Source organism: Physeter macrocephalus, chromosome 16 (genome assembly GCF_002837175.3).
Source record: "Physeter macrocephalus isolate SW-GA chromosome 16, ASM283717v5, whole genome shotgun sequence".
In the NCBI taxonomy this organism is placed as follows: Eukaryota; Metazoa; Chordata; class Mammalia; order Artiodactyla; family Physeteridae; genus Physeter; species Physeter macrocephalus.
The window spans coordinates 99,794,966-99,820,454 of record NC_041229.1 but is presented as its reverse complement, the minus strand read 5'-3'; the positions used below and the strand labels follow the sequence as shown (position 1 = coordinate 99,820,454).

General features: G+C 40.2%; 1 protein-coding gene across 1 annotated transcript; it reads left to right on the top strand.

Annotated features, from left to right (window-relative positions):
• Positions 1 to 922: 922 nt before the first annotated feature.
• On the top strand, positions 923 to 16,057 carry CBLIF (cobalamin binding intrinsic factor). The gene is made up of 9 exons (XM_007118785.2): positions 923 to 1,040; positions 1,739 to 1,915; positions 2,659 to 2,772; positions 3,188 to 3,328; positions 5,210 to 5,391; positions 9,537 to 9,714; positions 11,085 to 11,286; positions 13,661 to 13,779; positions 15,836 to 16,057. The coding sequence occupies exons 1-9, from the start codon at positions 962 to 964 to the stop codon at positions 15,895 to 15,897; spliced, it is 1,254 nt and encodes a 417-aa protein (XP_007118847.1). The 5' UTR covers positions 923 to 961; the 3' UTR covers positions 15,898 to 16,057.
• The last annotated feature ends 9,432 nt before the right edge of the window (positions 16,058 to 25,489 follow it).

The window sequence follows — 25,489 nt, the reverse complement described above, 5'->3', positions numbered from 1 at the left end:
AAAAAAAAAAAAAAAAAAAAAAAAAAAAAAAAAAAAAAAAAAAAGGAATTTGAATTTTTTTTTTTTTTGCTTTTTCTTCATATGATATATTTTTTCCATTTTTATCGGAGTATAGTTGATTTACAATGTTAGTCTAAGCTGGGAGTCACTGTGAGAATGGCCTCCGAAAAGGAGCTACTTAAAATGTGGTAGTTAGAAAAAAAAAGTAGCCCCCTCCTTCATAATCTCATTATTTCCAGTTCTCTGTGTGAGGGGGAGATATACTTTGCTTTATTATACAGCTACAATTCTAAAAACATTTCTAATACATACATATTACTTAATATAGTTCATTGATCTCACGTTTTGCAATTACTAACTTTCAAAGATAATATCTGAAAGCCCTGGGTGTTTGAAACTGCTTTCATCCCCAGATAAGGAAAGAGAAATCAAACAAAACATTTTATGGCCCATTGCTTTCCCAACATCAAACAACTTCAAAGAGCCTAGGCTGGAACCCAGGTCATGTCAATTTAATTCATTGCATAAAGCCAGACCTCACCTGGCCATGCTCACCTGAGAGCCTAAGAGGGCTTATTGTAAAGCAAGTGCCTCAGGCTGTGAGGTGGTGCCTTAGGAATCCCCCAAACCTCAATGAAGTGGTTGCTAAACGACACTCGGACACTCGGTCATCGCTGCCTTCACCGCATATTAAGCCCTGAGCGTCTCCTATGACAGTGTGGGCCTACACGTGACCTTCAGGCACCTTGGAGGCTCTATAGTAGGTAAACTTAGATAAGCAAATGGAAATTAGTTTTATCAGGGAGAGAGTGGTCAGCATAAGTGGTTAGGAGTGGCTGGAGGATGGGGGAGGAGGGCAGACTGTTTTACAAAGAGAAGCATGTATAAGAAAAAGTAGAGAAATACTCTACTTGCAAACACTGGGACTTGTGAACGGGAGACGTGGACAGAAGAGAGTGGGATGTCCCGGGTCACCCTCCAACTCCTGACCCTTCTCTGGGCTACGACTGGGACCAGCACCCAGACCCGAAGCTCATGCTGTGAGTACAGCATTTTTTCCAAGGTCAGGGAAGCAGTTGCCCTGGGGATAAGCAGAAACCTCAGACACTGACGTCTGCTCATGAGACAGTGCCTGAAAATAGCGATCACTCTAGGAGTTCCAAAACGGGTGAGTCAGGGTGTGAGTGTGTGTGGTTCATCTTTCCTGGCTTAATAGCATAAGTTCTTTGAGAGGCAAGTCTATGCATTTTACTTTAAGAGAATTTGAAATACCATTGCAGGAATGATGGTTGATGATACAGAGAAAGACCCTCAGTTGCTGTTCTGACCAGGTACCACTACTAGTGAGAATGTTGGGTACCTGCTGAGGATAGGTCATATCCCAAATCTTTCATATTTTTCATGTAAGAGGGAGGAAAAAAATGGATGCAAGGAAATCAGTGACTTCTCAGAACATGCTAGAAATAGCATGAAATGTCTGTGAGCCACAGTGCTCGATGTTACTAAGTGAAAAATCACTTTCTTAAAGATAAGGGTTATTTGGGAAGATGTAGGGACTAATTGGCCTCAAAAGAAAAAGCCCAATGTTCTCTCCATTGCTCTGTAATAATCACCCCAAAGGGAGCATCACTGAGGATACCAAGGCTAATCCTGTCTTCTCCTAAGAGACCCAGGAAACATGTTTCTGAGAAGAGGCAATGAGGATGAGGGGTTTGGTGAACGGCTTTGTCCCTTGCAGCTGTTCCCTTAGCAGAGCAGCCCTTGGTGAATGGCATCCAAGTGCTCATGGAGAGCTCCGGGGTCAACCCTGCCTTCCCAAACCCCAGCATCCTGATTGCCATGAACCTGGCCGGAGCCTACAACTTGGAGGCCCAGAAACTCCTGACTTGCAAGCTCGTGGACAGTGACACAGCCGGTGAGAAGTCAGGGCCCCTCTGCCCGCTCCCTGAATCTCCACCCCCAGCGCCCACCTCCATGTCCCTCCACCCCAGTGCTACCTGTGATGGTACCTGACTCACCCAAACACCTTTCCCTGCATACCTGGAAGGACTCATGTGTGAAGTCAGGGCATTCACACAGGAGGGCAGTAAAGCAGAAAGAGCTCTAGATTAAATGTAAAAGAGCAGATTTCCAGGTCTGGCTCTGCCACTTACTAATTCTGTGACCTTGAACTAGTCACAGAACCCCATCAACCACATGGTCTCATTTGCGAAATGCAAATAACTCTAATAACAATAACACTAATAGCAATAACAACAATAACAATAATAATAAAATCTCTGTTCTGCCTACCTCACAGGAGTTGCCTTGAGGTTCAAATTAGATGAACTTGAGTAAAGTTAAAATTATCTTGTAACTATACACGTTTTAATATATGAATTTGCATGGGTATTCTTGCTGCTTTTCTAAACAGATACCAGGAATTCCTGATGGGGTTGTCAAGTCACATAGAGGCCACTAGATTAATGGCCTACTTAAGGTTTTTCCATACTTCTTCAATGTTTTTCCATACTTCTTTCCTTGAGTAAGATCAAAAAACCAATCACATTATTTAAAAAATCGAAATGATCTGGAAAGAAGCAGAGAGCTCAGCCTGGCCCCTGGTGCTCTCTCCCCTGAGAACGCCTTTGTTTAACTATATTATTCTCTCTTCTACAGACCTTACCATTGGTCAGCTTGCCCTCACCATTATGGCCCTTACCTCCTCCTGCCGAGACCCTGGGAACAAAGTATCGATTCTACAGAGACAAATGGAGAACTGGCCACCTTCCAGTAAGAATTCATCAGAAGGCAGGGGGAAGTGAGGCAAATGGCCCTTCCTGAGAATTTTTAATCTATAAAGAAAAACGAAAGGAGAGTGGAAGTTTAGGCAAGAGACACAAAGTACCTCTGATGATCCCACAAGTGAGATCTCCACTTCCAATCCAATGAACTAGAAAAGACCACTATCCCAGGGAAACAGTTCTATGCCATCATTGAAGACAGCAGCATCCTTTTTATTCTGTTCTCATGCCAGATGACAGTCTTATTCTGAGACACATGGAAGTTATCTCTTGCCATATGGTATCTTTCTTTTTGGACAGGTTTTCTAGCAATGTCTCTTTAAAAAGTTTGGCTTTTCCTTTTTCACAAATATCTTCTTTATGGTGAATGTCAGTCTTATGAAGGCCCTCTATCCCTTTCCAAGGCCTCAATAGCCATGCTTCATCCTTCTATGGGCCCAGTCTGGCGATCTTGGCGCTGTGCCAGAACAACACGGAGACGACCTTACCCATAGCAGTTCGCTTTGCCAAGAGCCTGCTGGACAATTCCTCTCCCTTCAACGTGGGTGAGTAGGTCACCACTTACACACAGTGCCCTGAGCTGGGAACATCAAGGTCACTGAAGGGTAGAGCTGGAGGGAAAGTGGGAGGCGGGGAGCTTTCCATGGAAGAGGAGCTGAGGACCATGAACGTGTCTGTAGATGAGAGATACTTGGCAAATATTTGTTGGACGTGTGAATTAAGGTATAAATGAAAGGGAGAAGATAAAACAGAAACCAGGACAATACTTGACATGTCTGACAGTTACAGACAAATCAGAATCTCCATTGAGAACAATAAATATGTCATCCAAGTCAGGAGTTGTTCCCAGACGAGTGATTAAATTATTAAATCAGTGTCTGGACTCAGTCCCACCCTGAACCTCCTCTTTAATCGCTGCTGACGCTTCCACACTCTATTCTTCTCAATGCTTCTCCTTACTACATCCAAATATTCTCTCTTTTTTTTTTTTTTTTTTTTTTTTTGGCTGTGTTGGGTCTTTGTTGCTGTTCGCGGGCTTTCTCTAGTTGCGGCGAGCAGCGTTGGAGCATGGGCTCTAGGTGCATGGGCTTCAGTAGCTGCGGCACGCAGGCTTCAGTAGCCGTGGCTTGCGGGCTCTAGAGCGCAGGCTCAGTAGTTGTGGAGTACGGGCTTCGTTGCTCCGTGGCATGTGGGATCTTCCCGGACCAGGGCTCGAACCCATGTCCCCTGCGTTGGCAGGCAGATTCTTAACCACTGCCCCACCAGGGAAGTCCCCAGATATTCTCTTTATACTAAACAGCTACTCTCTGAACACTAAAAACCCAATGCTCCCCTTCAAGGATGCAGTGGAACCATCTTATTCCTTCATCCTGCAAGCACGTGGCTGCTTGTGAATGGAAGCTCTGTCCTCTACCACACCATGTCCTTCTTCTGCACTTAATGATCCCTTCTCTGTATGATGCCCTCTGTGGGGGCCACTGTTATGTCCCTCATTGGTGGTCATCTTTTCTCCTCTACCACTATCTAAGCAGCAGTATTATCTCAGGTTTTCACCCCTTATACATGCCGCATCAGTAACCTCTCTCTTTTCAGGCTTTATCAGACCAGCACACAGGTAGATATTGACTCAAGTACCCTCCCCATGGGTCAAACACAGACTGGCCTCTGTTTCCCATCTGGGACCTCATGCATTGCTGGGGCCTCTCTGCCAGATCAGGAAATTGGGGCTTCTTTGCCAACATTGTCATCCTTAATGAGGTGATGACATTTTGGGTGGAGATTAGGGTGGGGAGGGAAAGATTGATGAAAAAAATGCCATCTGGCAAGTCTTTGATTTCTTCTGGTCTCGTCATGCCAGAGTTTGCCCATTCAGTTCACACATAATAAGAATGAAATAATGAAAAAAGCCCTTGTGCTGGGTACTATGGGAGATGAAAATCCCCGCCCTCCCCGCTTCTGAGAACTCACAGGGCACAGTAACAGCAGAGAGTGTTGAGACTGCAAAACAGGTACAGACAACAAATGCTAAAGGAATCCAGAAAAGAGACTACACTTGTTGCGTGGGGTGACAGAGAGGACTTCGGTGAGAGGTGGTGATGGCTGGACCTTCACCAACTGCTGACATTTTGAAAGATAAACATTGGGACTAGAGAAGTGGGACTGAAAATGCTGCTAGTCGACTTTCATTCAAAGCATGAGCTGTGGAGTCATACAGATCTGCATTCAGGTGTGTGGCCTTGGGCAGTTACCTAACCTCTCTGAGCCTCCATTTCCTCATCCCCTAAATGGAGATAATTATAGGTCCTATTTCACAGACTGTCCTGAAGGGTGAAGGAGATAATGAACCTGAACACAATAAGCACACAAATGTTAGTTGTTCATATTGTGGTGGTGGTGGTTGTCTTATCCCGTGCTGTGATTCTCAGATACAGGAGCAGTGGTGACCTTGGCTCTGACCTGTATGTACAACAAGATCCCCATAGATTCAGAGGAAGGTTACAGAGAACTGTTCGGTCAGGTACTAAAGAATACTGTGGAGAATATCAGCATGAGGATCCAAGACAATGGCATCATCGGAGACATCTACAGCACTGGCCTTGCCATGCAGGTAAAGGCATCATTGATGCCCTTCGCTGGGTCCATGTCCCTAAGCCTGGATTGTAGGACCAAGAGACCAGGCTTTGGGTAGTATCTCTGGCGAGGACCAGCTACTGTGACTAGAGGTAGATTCCTTACGGCACCTGTGCCTCAGTTTCTCTACTGGTGAAATGCAGGTAAGTGTTAATTCATCCCTACCTCACAGGTAAAGTATAAAATCAAATATGCATGAACTCTTTTCCCTTCCATGGAAAAATAAATAAATCCAAGAAATATATTGGTTTATTATGAATAATGATCAGTTTGTTCATAATAATTATAGACAATTGAAAGTTTGGTGTATTAAAAAATAAGGCTATTCAAGGAGGTCCTCAAAAAATATTGAATCTTCTGATTCCATGCTGCCAATCAAGTGTTCTTTTATCAGATTTTTACCTTGATCCAAAAAAAGGTGGGATTGTATTCAAAATGATTAATGAAAATAATCTAAAACCGCCTGGACATCTAATCTTTGTCAAGGTCTTTTACTATCTCAGTCTCAGTTCAACCTCACAAAGATCCCTAATATATGTCAGCATCTGATGTGTCTGGTCATCAAGTCTATGCTCAGTCCTATGCTTCCCTAGTATAGAGTCTCAGGCTTGGATTCTATAAGATGCTGCTTGATATAGCTCCAAATACAACCACACACACACACACACACACACACACACACACACACACACACACACACACACACACACCCCTCCCCTTCCGTTGATTAGGGCAACATCTTCCCACGGAAAACACACCAATAATAACGGGGAGAGAGAACCAACTAGAATCAAAAATTAAAGGGTCATCTGTGGCCAAATCCTGTAGTCCAAACTAAGAAATTTATGCTCCAGAGTCTCAAAATGCCCCATGGAATTAATAGAAAAACTACATCATGACCTTCCCAACTTGGAAATCCCAAGAAACAGAGGATCATAATATTGCGCTTAGTGAATTAAATCAAGCAAAGAAAGATAAATGCTGCATGATATCACCTATATGTGGAATCTAAAAAATAATACAAATGAATGTATATGCAAAACAGAAACAGATTCACAGATATAGAAAACAAACTTGTGGTTACCAAAGGCGAGAGGGAAGCGGGGAGGGACAAACTAGGGGTATGGGACTAACAGGTACAAACTACTATGTATAAAATAGATAAGCAACAAGGATATACTGTATATCACAGGGAATTATAGCCATTATCTTTTAATAATCTATAATGGAGTATAATCTGCAAAAATACTGAATCACTATACCATATGCCTGAAACTAAAATAATATTGTAAATCAACTGTACATCAATAAAAAATAAAGAAACAGAACCATGGAGTTACAATGCCCACCCTAAACCTAATTTAGCTCTGGACTAGTGCAGGGGGTTGGAGACTGGTCTGATATTCTATACATTAAAAATTAGTGACGTAATGTACAGCATGGTGACTATTGTTAACAATACTGTATTATATATTTGAAAGTTAATAAGAGAGTAAATCTTAAAAGTTCTCATCACAATATAAAAAATGTGAAACTATGTGTGGTGATGAATGTTAACTAGACTTACTGTGATCAGTTGACAATATATATAAATATCAAATCATTTGTTACTACACCTGAAACAAATATAATGTTATATGTCAATTACATCTCAATTTTTAAAATATTTTTTAAAATTCAGATTAAAAAATGAGCAAAGGGCATAAATAGACTAGAAATTAGTTCATGTTAAACATAAGAGTAAATACAAAGTCCCCACTCCAATATGCCATAGGACCAACTAATGAAAATAAAGTCAGTTTCTACATCATGTCGTGGTCAATAGAATTTTGTCAGAGAGCAAAACACTGTTAGTTTTTATGGCTGAATCATACAAAAGCTTTCCCAGGGCTCAGGTCTAGAAAGCTCTGTGGGGGAACAAAGGAAGTCTTGAAGAAATCCAAAGCAAGTTTTATTCATGACTCACTTAACATAACCTTGCTCACCTTAGAGCCAGACAGAGAAGTGTTTGCTTTTGCTAATTTGGTTTGTGAATTCTATCTGGGATTTTAGCACCTGCAGAGTACACCGTGAAAAGCTGTACCTGGGAATTAAAGTTTTTCCTCGCGAAAAGGCAGGACCTCATCCATATCCAGATATCAAAGGCTACGTGGATTACTTGTCAGTTAGGATACATAACCTCTCCCTACCCGCCTTATGCCAGAGTTTACCCAGGCAGTCTGAAGTCTGAAATCACCAGATATCTACTATATAAACTTTTTTCTAATCTAAAATGTTCTGGTGTCAAAAACAAAGGGTTTCTAAGGCTGTAACAACTTGGGTTTGCATCACAGATTGGCCACCATTTTAGGCAAATATTGAATTTCCTGGAATTTCATTTTCCCCATAATAGCAAAGGTATAAAAAAAGTCACAGGCACAATGTGGCATTTAATAATTGTTTGTGATCTCTCCCAGTGGAAGAGAGGTGATATTTAGCTTCCTTTGCAGCCTTCACTCACCCTCTGCCAGCTGTCAGCGCCCTTCAAGTGACCTAGGCCACCCACATTGTTTCCCAGAGGCATTTCCTCCTCTTTCTTCCGTAAATATTCCAACCCTTTCAAGGTTCCTCTGACAAGAACCTAACTTGGGGACGTGTAAACTTCTTCATGCAAAGTTATTATTGACTTCTAACTGGCTAATGCGTTACTCCTTTCTAAAGAGTTGGTGTTGTGATGTTTTATCCCAAGGGGATACATCTCACTTAGTGGGATTTGGGATATGAATATGGCAGGTGGACAAGATACAGATACGACTGCTGGGAAAGCCTAACTGATGCCCTTTAACCAAACTGCCCTGTAAAGGGGCCTCTGGGAAGAGCCATTGTCATGGTTATGGAGGTTAACAGAGCCTGTCAAAACTCCTAGTTGCTCACAGAACTGCCTCTAGCTCACAGCCATTTCTGGCTCCCCTCCCTTCACCCATTTCCCATCCAAAGCTTCAAGTGAATGGGTCATCAGCAGCCCCAGCCCATTAACATGCTCTGGTGGATGAGTCAGCACAACCCTAAAGGCAGGGAGGCGCTAAGGACAGCTTCCGCAACACACCATTACAAAATGCTTTTGCATAGCATCCCATCTGAACCTCCAAATGACCGCCCCAAAGGTAGGCAGTAGCTATGATTTCTATTTTACCCGTGAGACAGAAAACTCAGCAAAGTAGAGTGACTTGCTTGGTGTATCCATCAAGACTCATTTTGCAAATAACAGAAACCCAAATAATTTTTGCTTGAGAAAAAAAAAATGGAGATTTACTATTTCACATAAACTGGGGGATCCAGGGCTCGATTAGGTGATTTCAGGATTAATCAGAATAAAGGGCTCAAATCACATCAGGGATCACTCTTTCATCATCTCTCAGCCATGGTTTTCCTCATTCTCTCTCCTGCTACATGGCTTCTTCAGAGTGGCTGAGAAAGATGGTCACTAGAACTTCAGTGATTACTAAGCCCAGCAAGGGGGAAGAAATGTTTCTCTCTCCCAATGTCTGTGTATCATGGAAGGACTCTGATTAGTGCATGTGTCCATCAATCACTGTCACCAAGAGGACAGCACTCTACGATTAGCCCAGCCCACGAGTCCACCCTTGTGGCCAGGATCGTGGAGCCTCCAGCTGACAGTACTGACATGATCAAAGAATGTGGGAAGAGTCCACCAAAGGGTGCGTAGAACAACAAGAAACAAAAGAAGTCTACTACCTTTAGATGGCCAGGTTGTCCTACAATAAAGCTTCTCTAGGAGCTTGCTTTGCCAGCTCACATCCTCCTTCTACATGCAAGAACTGTTAGTAAATACAGCAGCCCTAATAGCACTCCCTGAATCTGAGTGTAGCTCAGATATTTATTGTGTGACTGCTATGTGACAGACACTGAACGAAGCAGTGGAGACACAGCCGTGAATAAGACAGATGTTGTCCTGAACCTCGTGCAGCTTCGGTTTTGGACTCTGGTTGATCACAAAGATTAGTGATCAAGTCTGTCCCTTATAAGGCTAATAAAGGCCAACTCTCAGCTATACCTAATCTGTCTCTCTCTCTCTCTCTCTCTCTCTCTCTACCCACCCTCCCACCCCCACCCCGGCCCCAGGCTCTCTCCGTGACACCTGAACGACCTAACAAGGAGTGGAACTGCCAGCAGACCATGGATTCTGTACTGGATGAGATTAAGGAGGGGAAATTCCACAACCCCATGTCCATTGCCCAAATCCTCCCTTCCCTGAAAGGCAAGACATACCTAGATGTGCCCCATGTGTCTTGCAGCCCTGGTAAGAACTCTTAACATCTGTCTCTCCCTATAAAGTGGCAACTTATGCCAGGAATGATACATGGACCAATTTTAAGTGGCATAAGGTCCTGTTATATCCATGACTGCCATGTAGGCAGGGCCAGTTCCCAAGAGTTGTGTGTTAGCATGCAGCCATGCTGTCCTGCCCTCAGAATTCTGCTCCCACATCCACTTCATTCAACACACATTTACTGAACACCTATTATAGGTAAATCATTCTGTTGGATGCTTGTGGAGAGAGAAGATCCCTGGTCCTAACAGTCAAATAACATATGACTTCATTTCATTCATTTGACAAATGCACCGAACATTAGGCAATATCTTACCATATCTGCTCTTTACAAAGTCAGGAGACGGTAGACAAAAACTACAATATTTGGAAGAATGAAATAAGTATTAAACAGAAATAGAAGCCATATACAGTGCAAAAGCAAAGAAAGTATGACCAATCATTGAGTTTGGGAACCTTAGGAGAAGAACAGAGTTGACATTTCAGCCAAGACTTGGAGATATAAAAATGTGCTCACAGCACATCAAAGGGATGGGGTGGAAATCTGGCACATTACCTTTTTTATTTGAAATATCTTTATTTTATCCATTTACAAATATAATACAGAGATACTTAAAATTCAAACATGGCAGAAATATACATCTAGAAAGTAGAGTCCTGCCAAAAAATTTATCACCCCAGAGTCTTTGGTATAGATTCCTCCAACTCTTCTTTCTAATCAAATACTAACATAAAGTATGATTCATCTTATGTTGCATGGACTTCCTGAGATAAGCAGAGATTAGTAAGCTCCTTGTCTATCTCAGTACAGAATCTATAGAGACCACAGTTAAGCAATCTGACCACCATCATTCCAAACATAGCCACATTCACTAACTCCTTAGGCTGCTTCCCAAAGATTTCCCAACTTGAACAAGGTGGGCCATGAGTCCTTCCTAGGATTCTACACTAGGTGCCCAGGTATTTTGTTAAATGGTCTGGAACTTTCTACCTTTGCTTCCAGATTCTTCGGGTTAACAAAAAACCCCAAGTGAACAGTGAGCACCATGTAAAATACATGACTTAGGGCTCACAATCCTCCCTTCAGTTTACAAATCCTTTTAACAAAATAAACGTGCGTTATTAAGCTAGCTGTCAGTTCTTCAGCTACGATCAATTCTCTAGGATGGAAATGAGAGCTTCACAGGTCACACCAGTTCTTCAGAACAATCCACAAAGGACACAAAACCACTGTCGTCTCTTGAAATGTGTTCTGGGATAAGCTGCCAATAACAGAGATTTTGTAACTATACTACAAACCCCATAATCTTTAACAAATTTGGCCTCTTTGCTCTTCCCAGATCATGAGGTGCAACCAACTCTACCCAACCATCCTAGCCCTGTTCCTACCTCAGCATCCAATATCACTGTCAAGTACACCATAAATAACCAGCTGAGGACTGTGGAGCTTCGCTTCAATGAGACCATCAATGTCAGTGTAAAAAGAGGATCAGTGCTACTTGTTGTCCTAGAGGAAGCACAGCGCCAAAACCCCACATTCAAGTGAGTGTTACAAGTGACATTCACCATTCCTCCCAAGCCCAACCTGAGTTCCCATTCTCTCTCTCCTTCCTTCATTTTCTTTCTTTTTTCCCTTCTGATAATGTAACAGATCTTTATTTAATAGCCCCTTGAGGAGCCTGCAATCTAGTAACTAGGCAATGCTCTCATAAAAATTAAATCATTCAAGTCAATATAAGATGGAGTTTTTAAAACAGGAATTCAAAGGAGAGAGAGCACAGTGTGGATTAGAAGAGTCAAGGAAGGCTGGTGGCTTTGGACCACATTCAAAGAATAGGTACCATACAGGAAGATATGGAAGGATGGTATTCTAGGAAGAGGGGGATGGTGAGGACAAAGCATTCGAGACAGGACTGAGCAAGGAATTTAGGGTCAATGAGTAGACCAGCTTGACTAGACAAGAGAATACAGGACTGAATTAAATGAATGATGTCTGGAAGGATAGATTGGGTGATATTGTAGAAAGCCTGAAATACCAGGCTAAGGAATTCGGACTTCATGTTGCAGAGGAGCATTGAAAGTTTTTGAGTAAGAAAAGTCATCTTGTAAAATGTTAATTGTTTTGGGGAATGAGTGACAAGGAGGAAAGCTAGGGCATGACTACAGAAATGAAGCTGTAAACTGATGAGGACTTCATCTAGGAGAAATGTACTCATGCCAAGGAAGATGCCCCAGGGCTCATGAGTGACTGGATGTGGGGGTCAAGAGCAAGAGCCTTCAAAACTATTGGTAGGAATGTCAGGAAGGAAGAATGTCCGTCAGAGAAAAACCCAATTCCTTTAGATGATTAATTGTTGGCATTCAAAACAGAAACATTAGGAAGCTTTTGGAGGTATAAAGGAAGTCCTAGAAAAAGAGGTCAGGACAAGCAAGAGACTGGGTAGTCATCTGATAGAGTTGACGACTGAAGTTAGGGTCAGTGTAGTAGGTGGCAGGTACAATGCTTCCAATAAACCATGAGACAGATATAATTATTCCCATTTTACAGATAGAACCACTTAGGCCCAAAATGGTTAAGTAATATTCTGAAGATCAACTAACATGCAACTCGTGGAATTGAGATCTGAACCCAGATTTGACTGACTCTTATGTTCTTTCTACTACCCAGTTGGGAAAGGGAAAAATATAGAAATAAATCACAAAGGAGAACATTAAACTTTGGGGAATGTTTATAGTTTGCAAAAAGAGGGAACAGTAGAGAAATATGGAGAAGCCTAAGCTATAGGAGGAGGAGGGGAAGATGCCAGGTCATGGAAAGGAAAAGAGGAGATACTTTCAAAGGAAAGATGGCCCAATCCAAATTTTGCAGAGAGATGTCCAGGAGACAGATTGACAAAGGCCAAGGAATAGACAAGTGACATGGGATCTATTCTCCAGGATTAGGATAAGTACACGTGTCTGCTGCCCACAGACCAGCTCCATAACTTCCCTAACTTCTGTAGAACAGGTCAAGACAAAGATCGCATTTCGAGAATACTTAATTTTCCAACAACCTGCTGAATATACTTTACTTCTTCTCTAAGCTTAGCTTTAATTTTGCCTGATTTAACTTTTCCTAACTATAAATACACATAATAAACACACATAGAAGAAATTTCGAGGGGGGGAAGCATAAAGAAGAAAACAAAGCATCTATAGTCTATCCACAATATAATCACTGTTGATATTTTTTATAATTTTATAGGTATTTTCTCCATGCATATTACAAATAGTTGTGATCCATAATATACGAGATAGATAGATATTTCTGATATAATGTGTATCCCACATTTTCACTTAATATTATTGCATAAGCATTTTCCCATTTCACTGAAAAATATTGAAAAATATGATTTTCATAACTGCAAAAGAGTCAATCTTGGATATTCATTCCATCACTCACCTAATTTTTTTGCCCATTGTTGGACATTTACATTTTAAAAATCTGCTTATTGATAGGTTGTTTAAAAATCTGTTCACTTTCTTTTTCTTTTTTTTTTTTGCGGTACGCGGGCCTCTCACTGTTGTGGCCTCTCCCCCTGCGGAGCACAGGCTCCGGACGCGCAGGCTCAGCGGCCACGGCTCTCGGGCCCAGCCGCTCCGCGGTATGTGGGATCTTCCCAGACCGGGGCACGAACCCACGTCCCCTGCATCGGCAGGCGGACTCCCAACCACTGCGCCACCAGGGAAGCCCCATTTTATTTTCATTTAATTCCAAATGAAGTAATTTTATGTTCATTAGTCATTTGCATTTTCTCTTTGAAACATGATTTTTTCTGATCTTTAAAGCATTTAGAAGGTCTCTGTCCCTTCATCTTAACTTCTTATTGCCTGACTTAAAGTGAGGTATTAATCGTATATGATTTTATTCTTACAGATTTGAAACCACAATGACATCCTGGGGACCTATGGTCTCTTCTATTAACAATATCGCTGAAAATGTTAATGACATGACATATTGGCAGTTCCTGAGCGGCAAAACACCTTTAAATGAAGGTGAGAGAAGAAAAGGAATGTGGGCATTTTCTCCATCATTTGAAGGCTAATTCTTTCATTAACATATTTAATTTATTCATTTATTTAATCGATAAATAATTGTGAGACTGCATGTATATACAATAATTGTACATATAGCTGTTACATATGTATGTACATACACAGATATATTATGAATATATATACAGTGTTGATAGATAGATAGATAGAACAGATGGGTAGCTCTCTAAAATAGCTTTTGAAAAAATCAAGAATCCTAACTCCACTCCGAGCCAGTGGGAAAATATCCAGTGAACAAGAAAAGTGGATTGACCTAAAGTAGTAAGAGCTAAAGAAGGAAAAAGCAGATGTGAGAAAGATTTTTTTTTCTTAAGTGTGTGATCTAAGAAGATGGCCAATTTGGGGTTAAAAAATTAAACACGTATGTGTAAAGCAAAAGAACAGTGAATTCATAGCCAGTGGGAAATAAATGGGAGGGATAAGAGAACATCTATTAATGTAGTAACGTTATCTTATTTCATACTCACATCAACTCTGTAGGCATTAGTGACTCTTTTTACAACAAAAAAAACTAAGTCTCACAAACAAAAAAGGGACTTGCCCAAGGCATACATGTAGTATGTGATAGAGCAGATAATCAAGACCACAGCTTCACTCAAAATCCATTCTTCGCCTTCTTTTGTTGTAGTGTTGTTAAAAATCACCAGAAAGAAGAATGTTTGTGTGGGGCAAGTGGGAAGAATAAAACTCAGACTTCAGCAAAACCTTAACAATCTTTAAAATGTTTGCACAAATACTAAAATATCCTGCAACTTAAAGAGTACTGGTCTATGGTTTTGTCGAAGGATGATGTTACCTAGTTAACCTGATGTTGTCACCGTTCTTTGTCAAGATGCTTCATTATCCAAGATTACAATGAGAGAGACGTTTTTCCTAGAGCCTACCATGGATTTGACAAAAAAATCTGGCCAGTCAGAATTTGTGGAATTGCAGCACAGCATTTAAGAAAGATCTTAGAGTCACATAAGCCTTGGTTAGAATCCCTTTCTCTCTCTCTCTCTCTCTTTTTTTTTTTTTTTTGCCATACCATACAGTTTGCAGGATCTTAGTTCCCTGACCAGGGATCAAACCTGGGCCCAGCAGTAAAAGCACTGAGTCCTAACCACTGCACCACCAGGGAATTCCTGAAGCCCCTTCTCTTATTTTCTAGCTACACTAGGCAAATAATGAATCTTCTCTGAAGCACAGTGCCCACAGCTATAATATGGAAAGAGCAATAACCATTTCTTAGGTTATTGTGTGGATTAGAAATAATGTGTTTGAAATGAGTAAATTCAGTGCCTTTTGCATGGTATTTGTTCAAAAATGCTAATCACTATCATTATTAATTCTCTTACGACCTTCATCTCAAGAATTGCCCTGGGAACTTAAATCAGGTTAATTCTCATGTCTGCCAGTTACTTTTCTTCTCTGGGGAAAAGAAAGTCCTCTGAGATCCAAAAAGATTTGGGCCTGGAATTGTCATGCTTTCTGATGCCTGGCTACTTCAGAGTTAATCATCGATTATTTCATCATCTGTGTTTCCTGCCCAGAAAGACAAGAATTCTCAACCTACTGCCCTTCCTCACTTCTTACAAAATCTTCCAAAATGAACATGAGTTCCCGCTTTGAATGCCCTAAATTTGGCTTACATAAGCCATTTTAATAGTAACTACTTTCTTGCATACTTATTATGTGTCAGATACTGTATGAGGCATTTGGCAGTCATTACTTCTAATCCTGAAAATAATTCTTCAGCATAAATACTAGTAGTACAATAGTGTATATGAGGGAAGGAGCCTGGCACATTCTAAGGGGCTTGGCCAAAGATGTGCTCCACATGGCAACTGAGAGCCTGAAAACAAGGACCCCTGGATCTCAGTTCCATGCTCCCTGCATACTAATCAACTCTACGGCGATTTTGTCTCTCTGACCAGTTTAATGGGCTGGTCCCGTGGGAGGGTGGCGTGGTTATGGGCACCGTGGGCACCTCATGTTGTTCTCTGCTTGTTTCCAGGAGTTGCTGCCTACATACCCTTCAACCACGAGCACATCACAGCCAACTTCACAAAGTACTAAGGAGGAGAACGACTGAGCTTCTATCAAACATCCCCAGAGGACGGCTGGAATTTTTTTTCACCTCATTTCAAATCTGTGCAAAAAAGTAGGTATTTACAATGCTACCATATTCCTGGTTAAAACATGGAAACCACAATGTAAAATAAATGATGCAAACTTCACTGGAGTTTCAACATCTGTGACCCATGAAAGAAAAAGTCCGGCTTCTCAAGACAATGACAGCCAGTCATCATTTAAACCTAGGGTGAGGGGGAAAAGGGGGCGTCTGGCTGATATTCTGGAAGGTCATTCTGATCTCTTTGATTAATTAACCAACACACTCTTTTATTCTATAAAGGAAATGATGTATCTTTAAAACTTCTATTTTTATTTCTTATACCAAGTACTCCTTTTCAAATCACCTACTGTAAACATATATATGTACACGCACATTCATCCATACATAAAGTGACCAAAATTATTTCCTATGAAGCTCCCAGATGGTTCAGAACTAGATAAATCATGTTATTGATATATCACAACTCTCCCCTTCCATTTCCAATATTTGCTCTGCGTAAATCACATTTCAAATATATTTTATATAATTTATATATGTATTTAATATATTAATATGAACATAATGTGTATTTAATATTAATATAAATTTAACATATAATGTTTTATATATTAAATGTAGATATATAACTGTGTCCCATAAATAATACATATAATATTTTAGATATAAAATATAGATCTATAATCTCACCCTGTCCTACATATGTATATAAATACTGAAGTTACAGATCTTTGGGAGAAAAATTTAAGACAATCAACTGGTAAATTCTGCTTGTTGGAGTCAACACTGGAACAAACTTTCTAGAGAAGAATATGAACATTTGTATCAAAAGACATAAGATATACACTTTGATCCCCAAAAGTCCTAATTCTGAAATTTATAGAAAGGGGGAAATCATAAGAGGACACAGATATATATAAGAATCTAAATGTCAGCTGGGACAATTAGAGAAAAAAACTTAGATATGCAGCCTCAATGCAGTTCCTAAAACTGAAGCCCAGAAGTGGACAGACTTCACGGCCCCATCACATGCCTCCCCTCCTGGCATCTCAGAGCAAGAACCTGCTCTCTGGTAACAATCTGGCTCCCAGGAGAAAGAGGCGTGAACCACACAGGCCCCGATCCTCACACCCATCACAGCTATTAGGTAAGTCACTGTATCCCCAAAAAAGACCAGGACTGTTACAATGGTAGAAACCCTCAGGGAGTGGTGAATAAGTGCTCTCTCATAACATATCATAATGTTTGTAATATGGAAAACATGGAAACAATGTGTATGTCCAAAAACAGAGCAATGCATAGGTAAATCCTGGTGGGTCTGTATGATGGGATTCTTATAAGTCACTAAAATTCATGTTGAAGATAAATACTTGATGACATGAAAAGACATTCATGCATAGCCAAGTGAAGAAATCAGACTACACAACATCACAATATCATCCGTCCCAGGGTGTGACAGTGGTTATCTCTGCATGATAGAATGATTAGTGATTGATGTTTTTTTGTTTATTTGTTTCTCTGGTTTCTAAGTTTTCTCCATTCAACACATAATAATTGAGCAATGGAAATGGGGGGAAATTATTTTAAACAAAGATGAGTTTTTCTCCTTTAACAAAAAATTGGGCAACCAAAGGAAGGTGTGTGTGTGTACTCGGCACCCAGCGTTTGCTCTAATGATAGAAATTGAAGGAAAAAGAGGGGCATGAAAGACTAGGGGGACTCTCAGGCTGGTTTCATGTATGAAAACCTCGTTTTAACTACCTACCGAGTAATTAACTGTGTTCATCTGTATTGGCAGGGGTGGGGGACAGGGGAGTGAGGTTGACAATGGGTTTGCTATGATAAGTTGCAATTCCCCTTTGAGGAAGCACCTTAATTAAATGTAGCCTGTGTGGGTTCATTTTTGCGTAATCTGTAATGCCCCAGACTGCATTCCGTTGTTTCAGTGATACAATAAGTGCTTTTGTGACCTCTAGTGGTCATGGCTGGTAAAGGCTAAGCCTCCTTTAGGGAGTGGTCAGTTACGCATAACCACTTTTGTGAAGATGCAGGAGACAGAGGAAGGAAGATTGCTACCAAATACTTTTCCCCTATTTAAAAATAGTATGGAATTAACAAAGTGGATGGAGAGGGAACATACCTCTACATGATAAAGGCAAGCCTACAGCCAACATCTTACTCAAGCATGAAAAGCTGAAAGCATTTCCTCCAAGATCAGGAACAAGACAAGGATGCCTATTCTTGCCACTTTTATTCAACATAGTATTGGCAGTCCTAGTCACAGCAGTCAGACAAAGAAAAAAGAAATAAAAGTAATCCAAATTGGAAAGGAATAAATAAAACTATCACTGTTTGCAGATGACATGATACTACTTATAGAAAATTTGAGACATTACCAAATAACTAGAGCTAATAAATGAATTCAATAAAGTTGCAGGATACAAATTAATATAAAGAAATGTCATGTTTCTATATACTAACAACAAACTATCAGAACAATTAAGAAAACAATCCCACTTATAATTGCATCAAAAAGGATAAAATAAGAATAAATCTAACCAAAGAGGGAAAATACTTGTCCTCAGAAAACTATAAGACACTGATCACAGAACTAGAACAAATTCTAAAATTTGTATGGAAACACAAAAGACTCTGAATAGCCAAAGCAATTTGAGAAAGAAGAACAAAGTTGGAGGTATCATGCGCCCTGATTTCAAACTACACTTCAAAGCTACAGTAATCTAAACAGTATGGTACCGGCACAAAAAATAGATCAAAGGAACAGAAGAGTGGATCCAGAAATAAACCACACTTATATGGTCAATTAAGCTACAATGAAGGAGACAAGAATATATGACGGGGAAAAGACAGCCCCTTTTATAAACAGTTTTGGGGAAACTGAACAGCTATGTGCAAAAGAATCAAACAAGACTACTTCCTCACACCATATACAAAAATAAACTCAAAATGGATTAAAGTTGTAAATGTAAGACCTGAAACCATAAAACTCCTAGAAGGAAACAGAGGCAGTAAGCTCTGACATCAGCCTTAGCAGTATTTTTTTGGATATGTCTCCTTAGGCAAGAGAAACAAAAGCAAAAATTTTAAAAATGGGACTACATCAAACTAGAAAGCTTTTGTACAGCAAGGGAAACTATCAATCAAGTGAAAAGGCAGCCTACTAAGTGTAAGAAGATATTTGCAAATGATGTATCTGATAAGAGATTAATATCCAAATTACACAAAGAACTCATACAACTCAACATGAAAAAAAAAAAAACCTGGGGCTTCCCTGGTGGCGCAGTGGTTGAGAATCTGCCTGCTAATGCAGGGGACATGGGTTCGAGCCCTGGTCTGGGAGGATCCCACATGCCGCGGAGCAACTAGGCCCATGAGCCACAACCACTGAGCCTGCACGTCTGGAGCCTGTACTCCGCAACAAGAGAGACTGTGATAGTGAGAGGCCTGCGCACCGCGATGAAGAGTGGCCCCCGCTCGCCGCAACTAGAGAAAGCCCTCGCACAGAAACGAAGACCCAACACAGCAAAAAATAAATAAATTAATTAATAAACTCCTACCCCCAACATCTTAAAAAAAAACAGAAAAACAAAAAAACCCTGATTTTAAAATGGGCAGAGGACCTGAATAGACTCCTTTTTTCAAAGAAAACATACAGAAACCAACAGGTACATGAAAAAATGCTCAATATTGTTAATCAACAAATCAAAACCACAATAAGATACAACCTCACACCTGTCAGAATGGCTATCATCAAAAAGACAACAAATAACAAGTGTTGGCAAGGATGTGGAGAAATTAGAACCCTCGTGTACTGTTGGTAGGATCGTAAATTGATGCAGCCACTATGAAAAACAGTATGGAGCCTCCTTTAAAAATTTAAATAGAGGGCTTCCCTGGTGGCGCAGTGGTTGAGTGTCGCCTGCCAATGCAGGGGACACGGGTTCGTGCCCCGGTCTGGGAAGATCCCACATGCCGCGGAGCGGCTAGGCCCGTGAGCCATGGCCGCTGAGCCTGTGCATCCGGAGCCCGTGCTCCGCAACAGGAGAGGCCACAACAGTGAGAGGCCTGCATACCTCAAAAAAAAAAAAAAAAATTTAAATAGAACTGCCATATGATCCAGCAATTTCACTTCTGAGTATTGAACTGATGAAGATATAAAAAAATATAATTCAAAAATATATAAACACTGCAATGTTTATTGCAGCACTATTTACAATAGCCAAGATATGGAAGCAACCTAAGTGTCTATCAATAGAAATCTTACCATTTGCGACAATCTAGATGGATCTAGAGGGTATTGTGCTAAGTGAAATAAGTCAGACAAAGAAAGACAAATATTGCATGATCTCACTTGTATGTGGAATCTAAAAACAAACACAACAAAATGAAAAGAGATTCACAGATACAGAGAACAAGCAGGTGACTGCCAGAAGGGGAGCAGTGAAATAGGTGAAGGGGGTTAAGAGGTACAAACCCCAGTTATATAATAAATAAGTCAAGGGAATATATAGCATAAGGAATGTGGTCAATAATATCGTAATAACTTTTTATGGGTCCAGATGGTTACAAGACTTATCGTGGGGAACATTTCATAATGTATGCAAATGTCAAGTCATTATGTAGTACGCCTGAAACTAACATAATATTGTATGTCAACTATATTTCAATTAAAACAAGTTTTAAAAGGTACAAATGAACTTATCTACAAAACAGAAACAGAGTCACAGATGTAGAAAACAAACTTATGGTTACCAGAGAGTAAGGGTGGGGAGGGATAAATTGGAAGATTGGGATTGACATATACACACTACTATATATAAAATAGATAACTAATATGGACTTACTGTACAGCACAGGGAACGCAATACTCTGTAATGGCCTATATGGGAAAGAATCTAAAAAAGAGTGGATACATGTATATGTATAACTGATTCACTTTACTGTACACCTGAAACTAACACAACATTGCAAATCACCTATACTCCACTAAAAATTTTTTTAAAAAACAAAAATATTCCAAAACAACTGACTACAATTAAATTTCACAAGTAAATGATTCTTGTTCCTTTGGGTCTGGGTTTGCCAATCAGCTTTCATACAGTTGCCTGCTTCTGGAACCAAGTCCTTGACTTTGTTTGCAGGTACACCCTTTAGAGTTGTCTCATCAATGCCAGCTTTAAGCTCTGAAACCTACGATAATAAATCAATTTCCTGAAATACCATTAAATACATAAATAAATAAATTTTTAATAAAAAATAAAATAAAAACAATATGCAACTGTACTTGCCTTTAACCAGCTATCTGAATGACTTGTAGCAAGTTCATGATTGAAGATAACATGCTGATGAGGAGGTAGAACTAAATACTTGACTCCTCTAGCCCCTCCCAGCTGAGAGCCTGTAGTTCTTTGAAATAGCAAAAGCCTTGAGTCTTACTCAGAAGTGCAAATGATTCTGAGATTAAAATGAACACACACACACAAAAATATGAAGCACAAGAATTCTGGCCAAGAAAATAAAAATGGAAAGGGAGAGAAAATGGAACTTAACAAAAAGTTTTAAATTTTATCTTGAAGACCAAACATGCAAAACGTGCCATAATGTTTTTTGCAAAGTAAAGTGCAAAAATGGAGACCTTGACAAGACATATATGAAAATGTGTAATAAAGTAACAATGATTAAAACAGTGTATCACTGGTTTCAGAACAGAGAGAACATGAGAACGGAATAAAATGTCAAAAGGAATCAAAAAAATTACGTGGGAATTTAATACATTATAAAGTCACATATTAAATGAGGATTTTCAACTTGGAAAAGAATTATATTAGATCCCTACCTCTGGCCCTTATAAGCATGTGATCAGAGTCAAAAACTCTTAAGAAAAAATTACTGTCAGATTTTACTGCTTAAAAATAAACATAATGGGGAATTCCCTGGCAATCCAGTGGTCAGACTCCTCGCTTTCACTGCCAAGGGCCCAAGTTCAATCCCTGGTCAGGGAACTAAGATCCCGCAAGCTGCGCGGCACAGCCAAAAAAAAAAAAAAAAACATCATAACGGTCATGCCTCAAAAAAAAATTAAAGGACATACTGACAAATGAAAAAAAAATCAAAACATATACAACTGAAGAGGAGTTAATGTACCTATACATAACAAGCAGTTTTGAATCGATAAAAAAATGAACAGTATGATTGAAAAGTACACAAGCAAGCAAATCACACATACAGTAAAACAAACAGACAAAAACATATGGAACCAAAGAGATGAGAAAAAGTTCAACACTGCCAGTTATTTTTTAAAATTTTTATTGCTAGTTATTGCAAACTAAGGAACTTCCCTGGTGGTCCAGTGGTTAAGATTCCGTGCTTCCAATGCAGGGACTGCGGGTTCGATCCCTGGTCTGGGAGTTAAGATCCCACATGTTGTTTGGCCAAAAAAATAAAAAATAAAAACAAAAAAGCAAACTAAGTATAACCAGATGTAAGTTAGATCACTAAGTAGAACTCAGAGAAGGCTATCAGAAATCAACTTTAGTTTACCTTGCTACTATTTATCCAAACCAACTCTGTAAGCCTGGGTTTTTTTTTTGCATTTTCTCATTACTCTCTGATATTAAAAAAATAAAGTTGTGCTGTTGCTTCTAGCCACAGAAAACATATTGATTTCAGTAACTAAAATGTCCAAAACTGTGTAAAAATCCAAACTCTGAATTGCATTTGAAGGTAAAGCTGCTCCCCGCTCCCAGCTCAGCCCAACTCCAGGTAGAAAGTGGTGAAAACAAAAATGGAGGCAAGGGAAGAGGTCTCTATTTCCTCACTTCTGCACATTTACCAATCACTTAAGATCTTTTCTGCCCCTGACCCCTCACCTCTGACCCTTTTGGGATGGCTTACCGTCATGGCACCTGTTATGAGTTGACCTGTATCCTCCTCTCCCCTGAAAAAAACATAAGTTGGAGTCCTAACCCCCAGCACCTCAAAATGTGGCCTTATTTGGAGAAAGGATCTTTACTGAGGAAATCAAGTTATAGTGAGGTAATTAAGGTGGGCCCTAATCCACTAAGACTAGCGTTCTTATAAAAGGGGGGAATTTGGACACATGACAGACAAACATAGAGGGAAAATGATATGAAGAGACACACGGAGAAGACGGCCATCTACCAGCCAAGCAGAGATCCTTCCCCACAGCCCTCAGAAGAAACCAACCCTGCTGACACCTTGATTTCACACTTCAAGCCTCCAGAACTGTGAGGCAATAAAATTCTACTGTTTAAGTCACCCAGTCTGGGGTACTTTGCTATAGCACCCAACAGTACTGACTCAGGTCCGGGTATAGTTTAAAGTATACTCTTTCTCTTATGGTGCTTTATGGAGTCTTCAGAGGACACAAACACACACACACACACACACACACACACACACACACACACACACCCTAATCCTAACTGCTGAGGACATCTCAGTTCCCGTGATGCAGGCAAATTCATCTCTGCTAAATGGTTGGCTGTTTGCATATAATTCTTCTCACAGGCCGTGGACATCCATCATTACACCGCTTCCACCTTCTTTCTCCCTGTCTCTCCATGGGGTCCCGTTGGACAGGATATAAGAAAACCGTAAACCCACACACTGCACTGGGGTGTGCATCTGGTCAACAGGATATTCACACCTTTGACCTGCCATCAGTAGTAATGTGGCTACTTCTCTCTACTCTGAGGTCACAGGCTGCTTTGATCAGCCTCCAAACAGATTTTCCCAAGCCTGTGTCAACACCAACCCCCTTCAAACTGCAGAGGCCTCATATCAAGCTCTCTGCGTGATCTTGAAGCGTCTCTCACTCAGCTTGATGGATCACCTCCTCCCTAACCATTGGCGAGGGGAAGGGAAACTCACAGTATATCAACTCTGTCCAAAGAAATCTTTATTGTCATTGCCAGTTTTCACTTCCTTTCTTGATTTTTCCAGTGCTTTTTACAGGCTGAAGGAGAGTGGGTAGCTAAGAAAAGCAAAGCCACTTCCAACCAGCTCCTTTATAATTCCAGCCTAGGAGGCCCAGCTCCTCACTTTGGAATACGGGGATTACCACATACCTTGGGCCCTCAGGGAAAACTAAGTCAGAAGCAATTCTGCTTTAAAACCCTGTTATAAACATAACATTGGATGTGGTTTTTCACCTTTCATATTGGCAAAGCTCTAAAAGAACTTTCATATCCTTCCTCAGAAAGGGTGTATATAAACAGTCACGCTGAAACATTGTTGGTGAAGGCCAGTTTCAGGCAATTTTATGAGGTAAAATGATTTTAAATGACCATCCCTTTGATCCAGTGATTTTTCTTTGGAATGTGCTCAAAAGAAATACCAAAACAGTACCAAAATGGTATGTATAAGGATGTTTATTACAGTATGGTCTATAATAACAGACTTGTAAATAACTTGACTAAGCCACAATAGGGAATCATTTATTATGGTGAAAAAATTCATAGGAATACCATGGATCTAGTCTGTAAACGCCAAGACAAAAGCATGAACAGTAGTTGGCATTGTTCCCTCTTCTTGGCCAAACAATTAGGATTAGATCCATTCTTCGTACCTGTTAACTTACTCCCTGAGAAATGCTGGAAATAGCTCTCTTGTAAAACTCTATTAACTCCCCAAGTTGGGACTGACTAATTTAGCTGGAAAGCTCTGGAATATGTGTAGACACATTAATTTTCTCATGGCAGTAAGGTGTGTGTGTGTGTCTGTGTGTGCCATTTAAGTCAACAACCGGACCTGGGGCTGGGCTACAAGTTTCTGTTATCTCTGGATGTTTAAATAAGAAGATTAAAAACTGAGGTGTTAGATAATTTTTATACAGGTGGGAAAAATATACATCCCAGTGAGTACTGGCCTGTAGAGTCCAGAAACAATGCCTTGTACCTATACTCTACTTTTTAAATTTTCAAAGTGCTCATAGAGCACTGATTCCCAAACTTGAGTGGGCATTAGAATCACCCGTAGGGCTAGTTCACAATAGGACTTCCTGAACCCCACCTTTAGAGTTTCTTAATAAGTGGGGATCAGATATTTACATTTTTAACAGAGGCCTCAGGAAAGTCCAAAGACCAACTTTTGGGAGATGTTAACAAATGCATTCCAATAAAAGTAAGTTCATCAAGGTTCTTAATCCTACTTTGCATCATACTAGCTGTGTAGCAAATCGTTTAATCCCTGAACCTCAGTTTCCTACAAATAACTGCCACTGAACTATCAGAAGAGAAGAGTAAATAAAGAGCTGTGAAAAATCGAAGGGAAAAATGATTTTCTGTGATCAGGGAAGACCTCAGGTCCATCCTTCGATTTTTCACAACCGTTTATTTAAACTTCTCATATCTCAACGTTAGCTATTTGTATTCTCATCATATCATCCCTACATAAATATAAATTCATAAAGGATCACTGATTTTTCATATTTGTATCCTCCACTGTACTTAACACAACTCTTACCAAGAAAAATAGACATTACAGTACTCCTTA

Coding starts and splice junctions, on each gene's coding strand:
- CBLIF (XM_007118785.2), top strand. CDS start 962: ATGTCCCGGGTCACCCTCCAACTCCTGACCCTTCTCTGGGCTACGACT. Junction 1,041..1,738: donor CCAGACCCGAAGCTCATGCT/GTGAGTACAGCA, acceptor TGTCCCTTGCAG/CTGTTCCCTTAGCAGAGCAG. Junction 2,773..3,187: donor GGAGAACTGGCCACCTTCCA/GTAAGAATTCAT, acceptor TCCCTTTCCAAG/GCCTCAATAGCCATGCTTCA.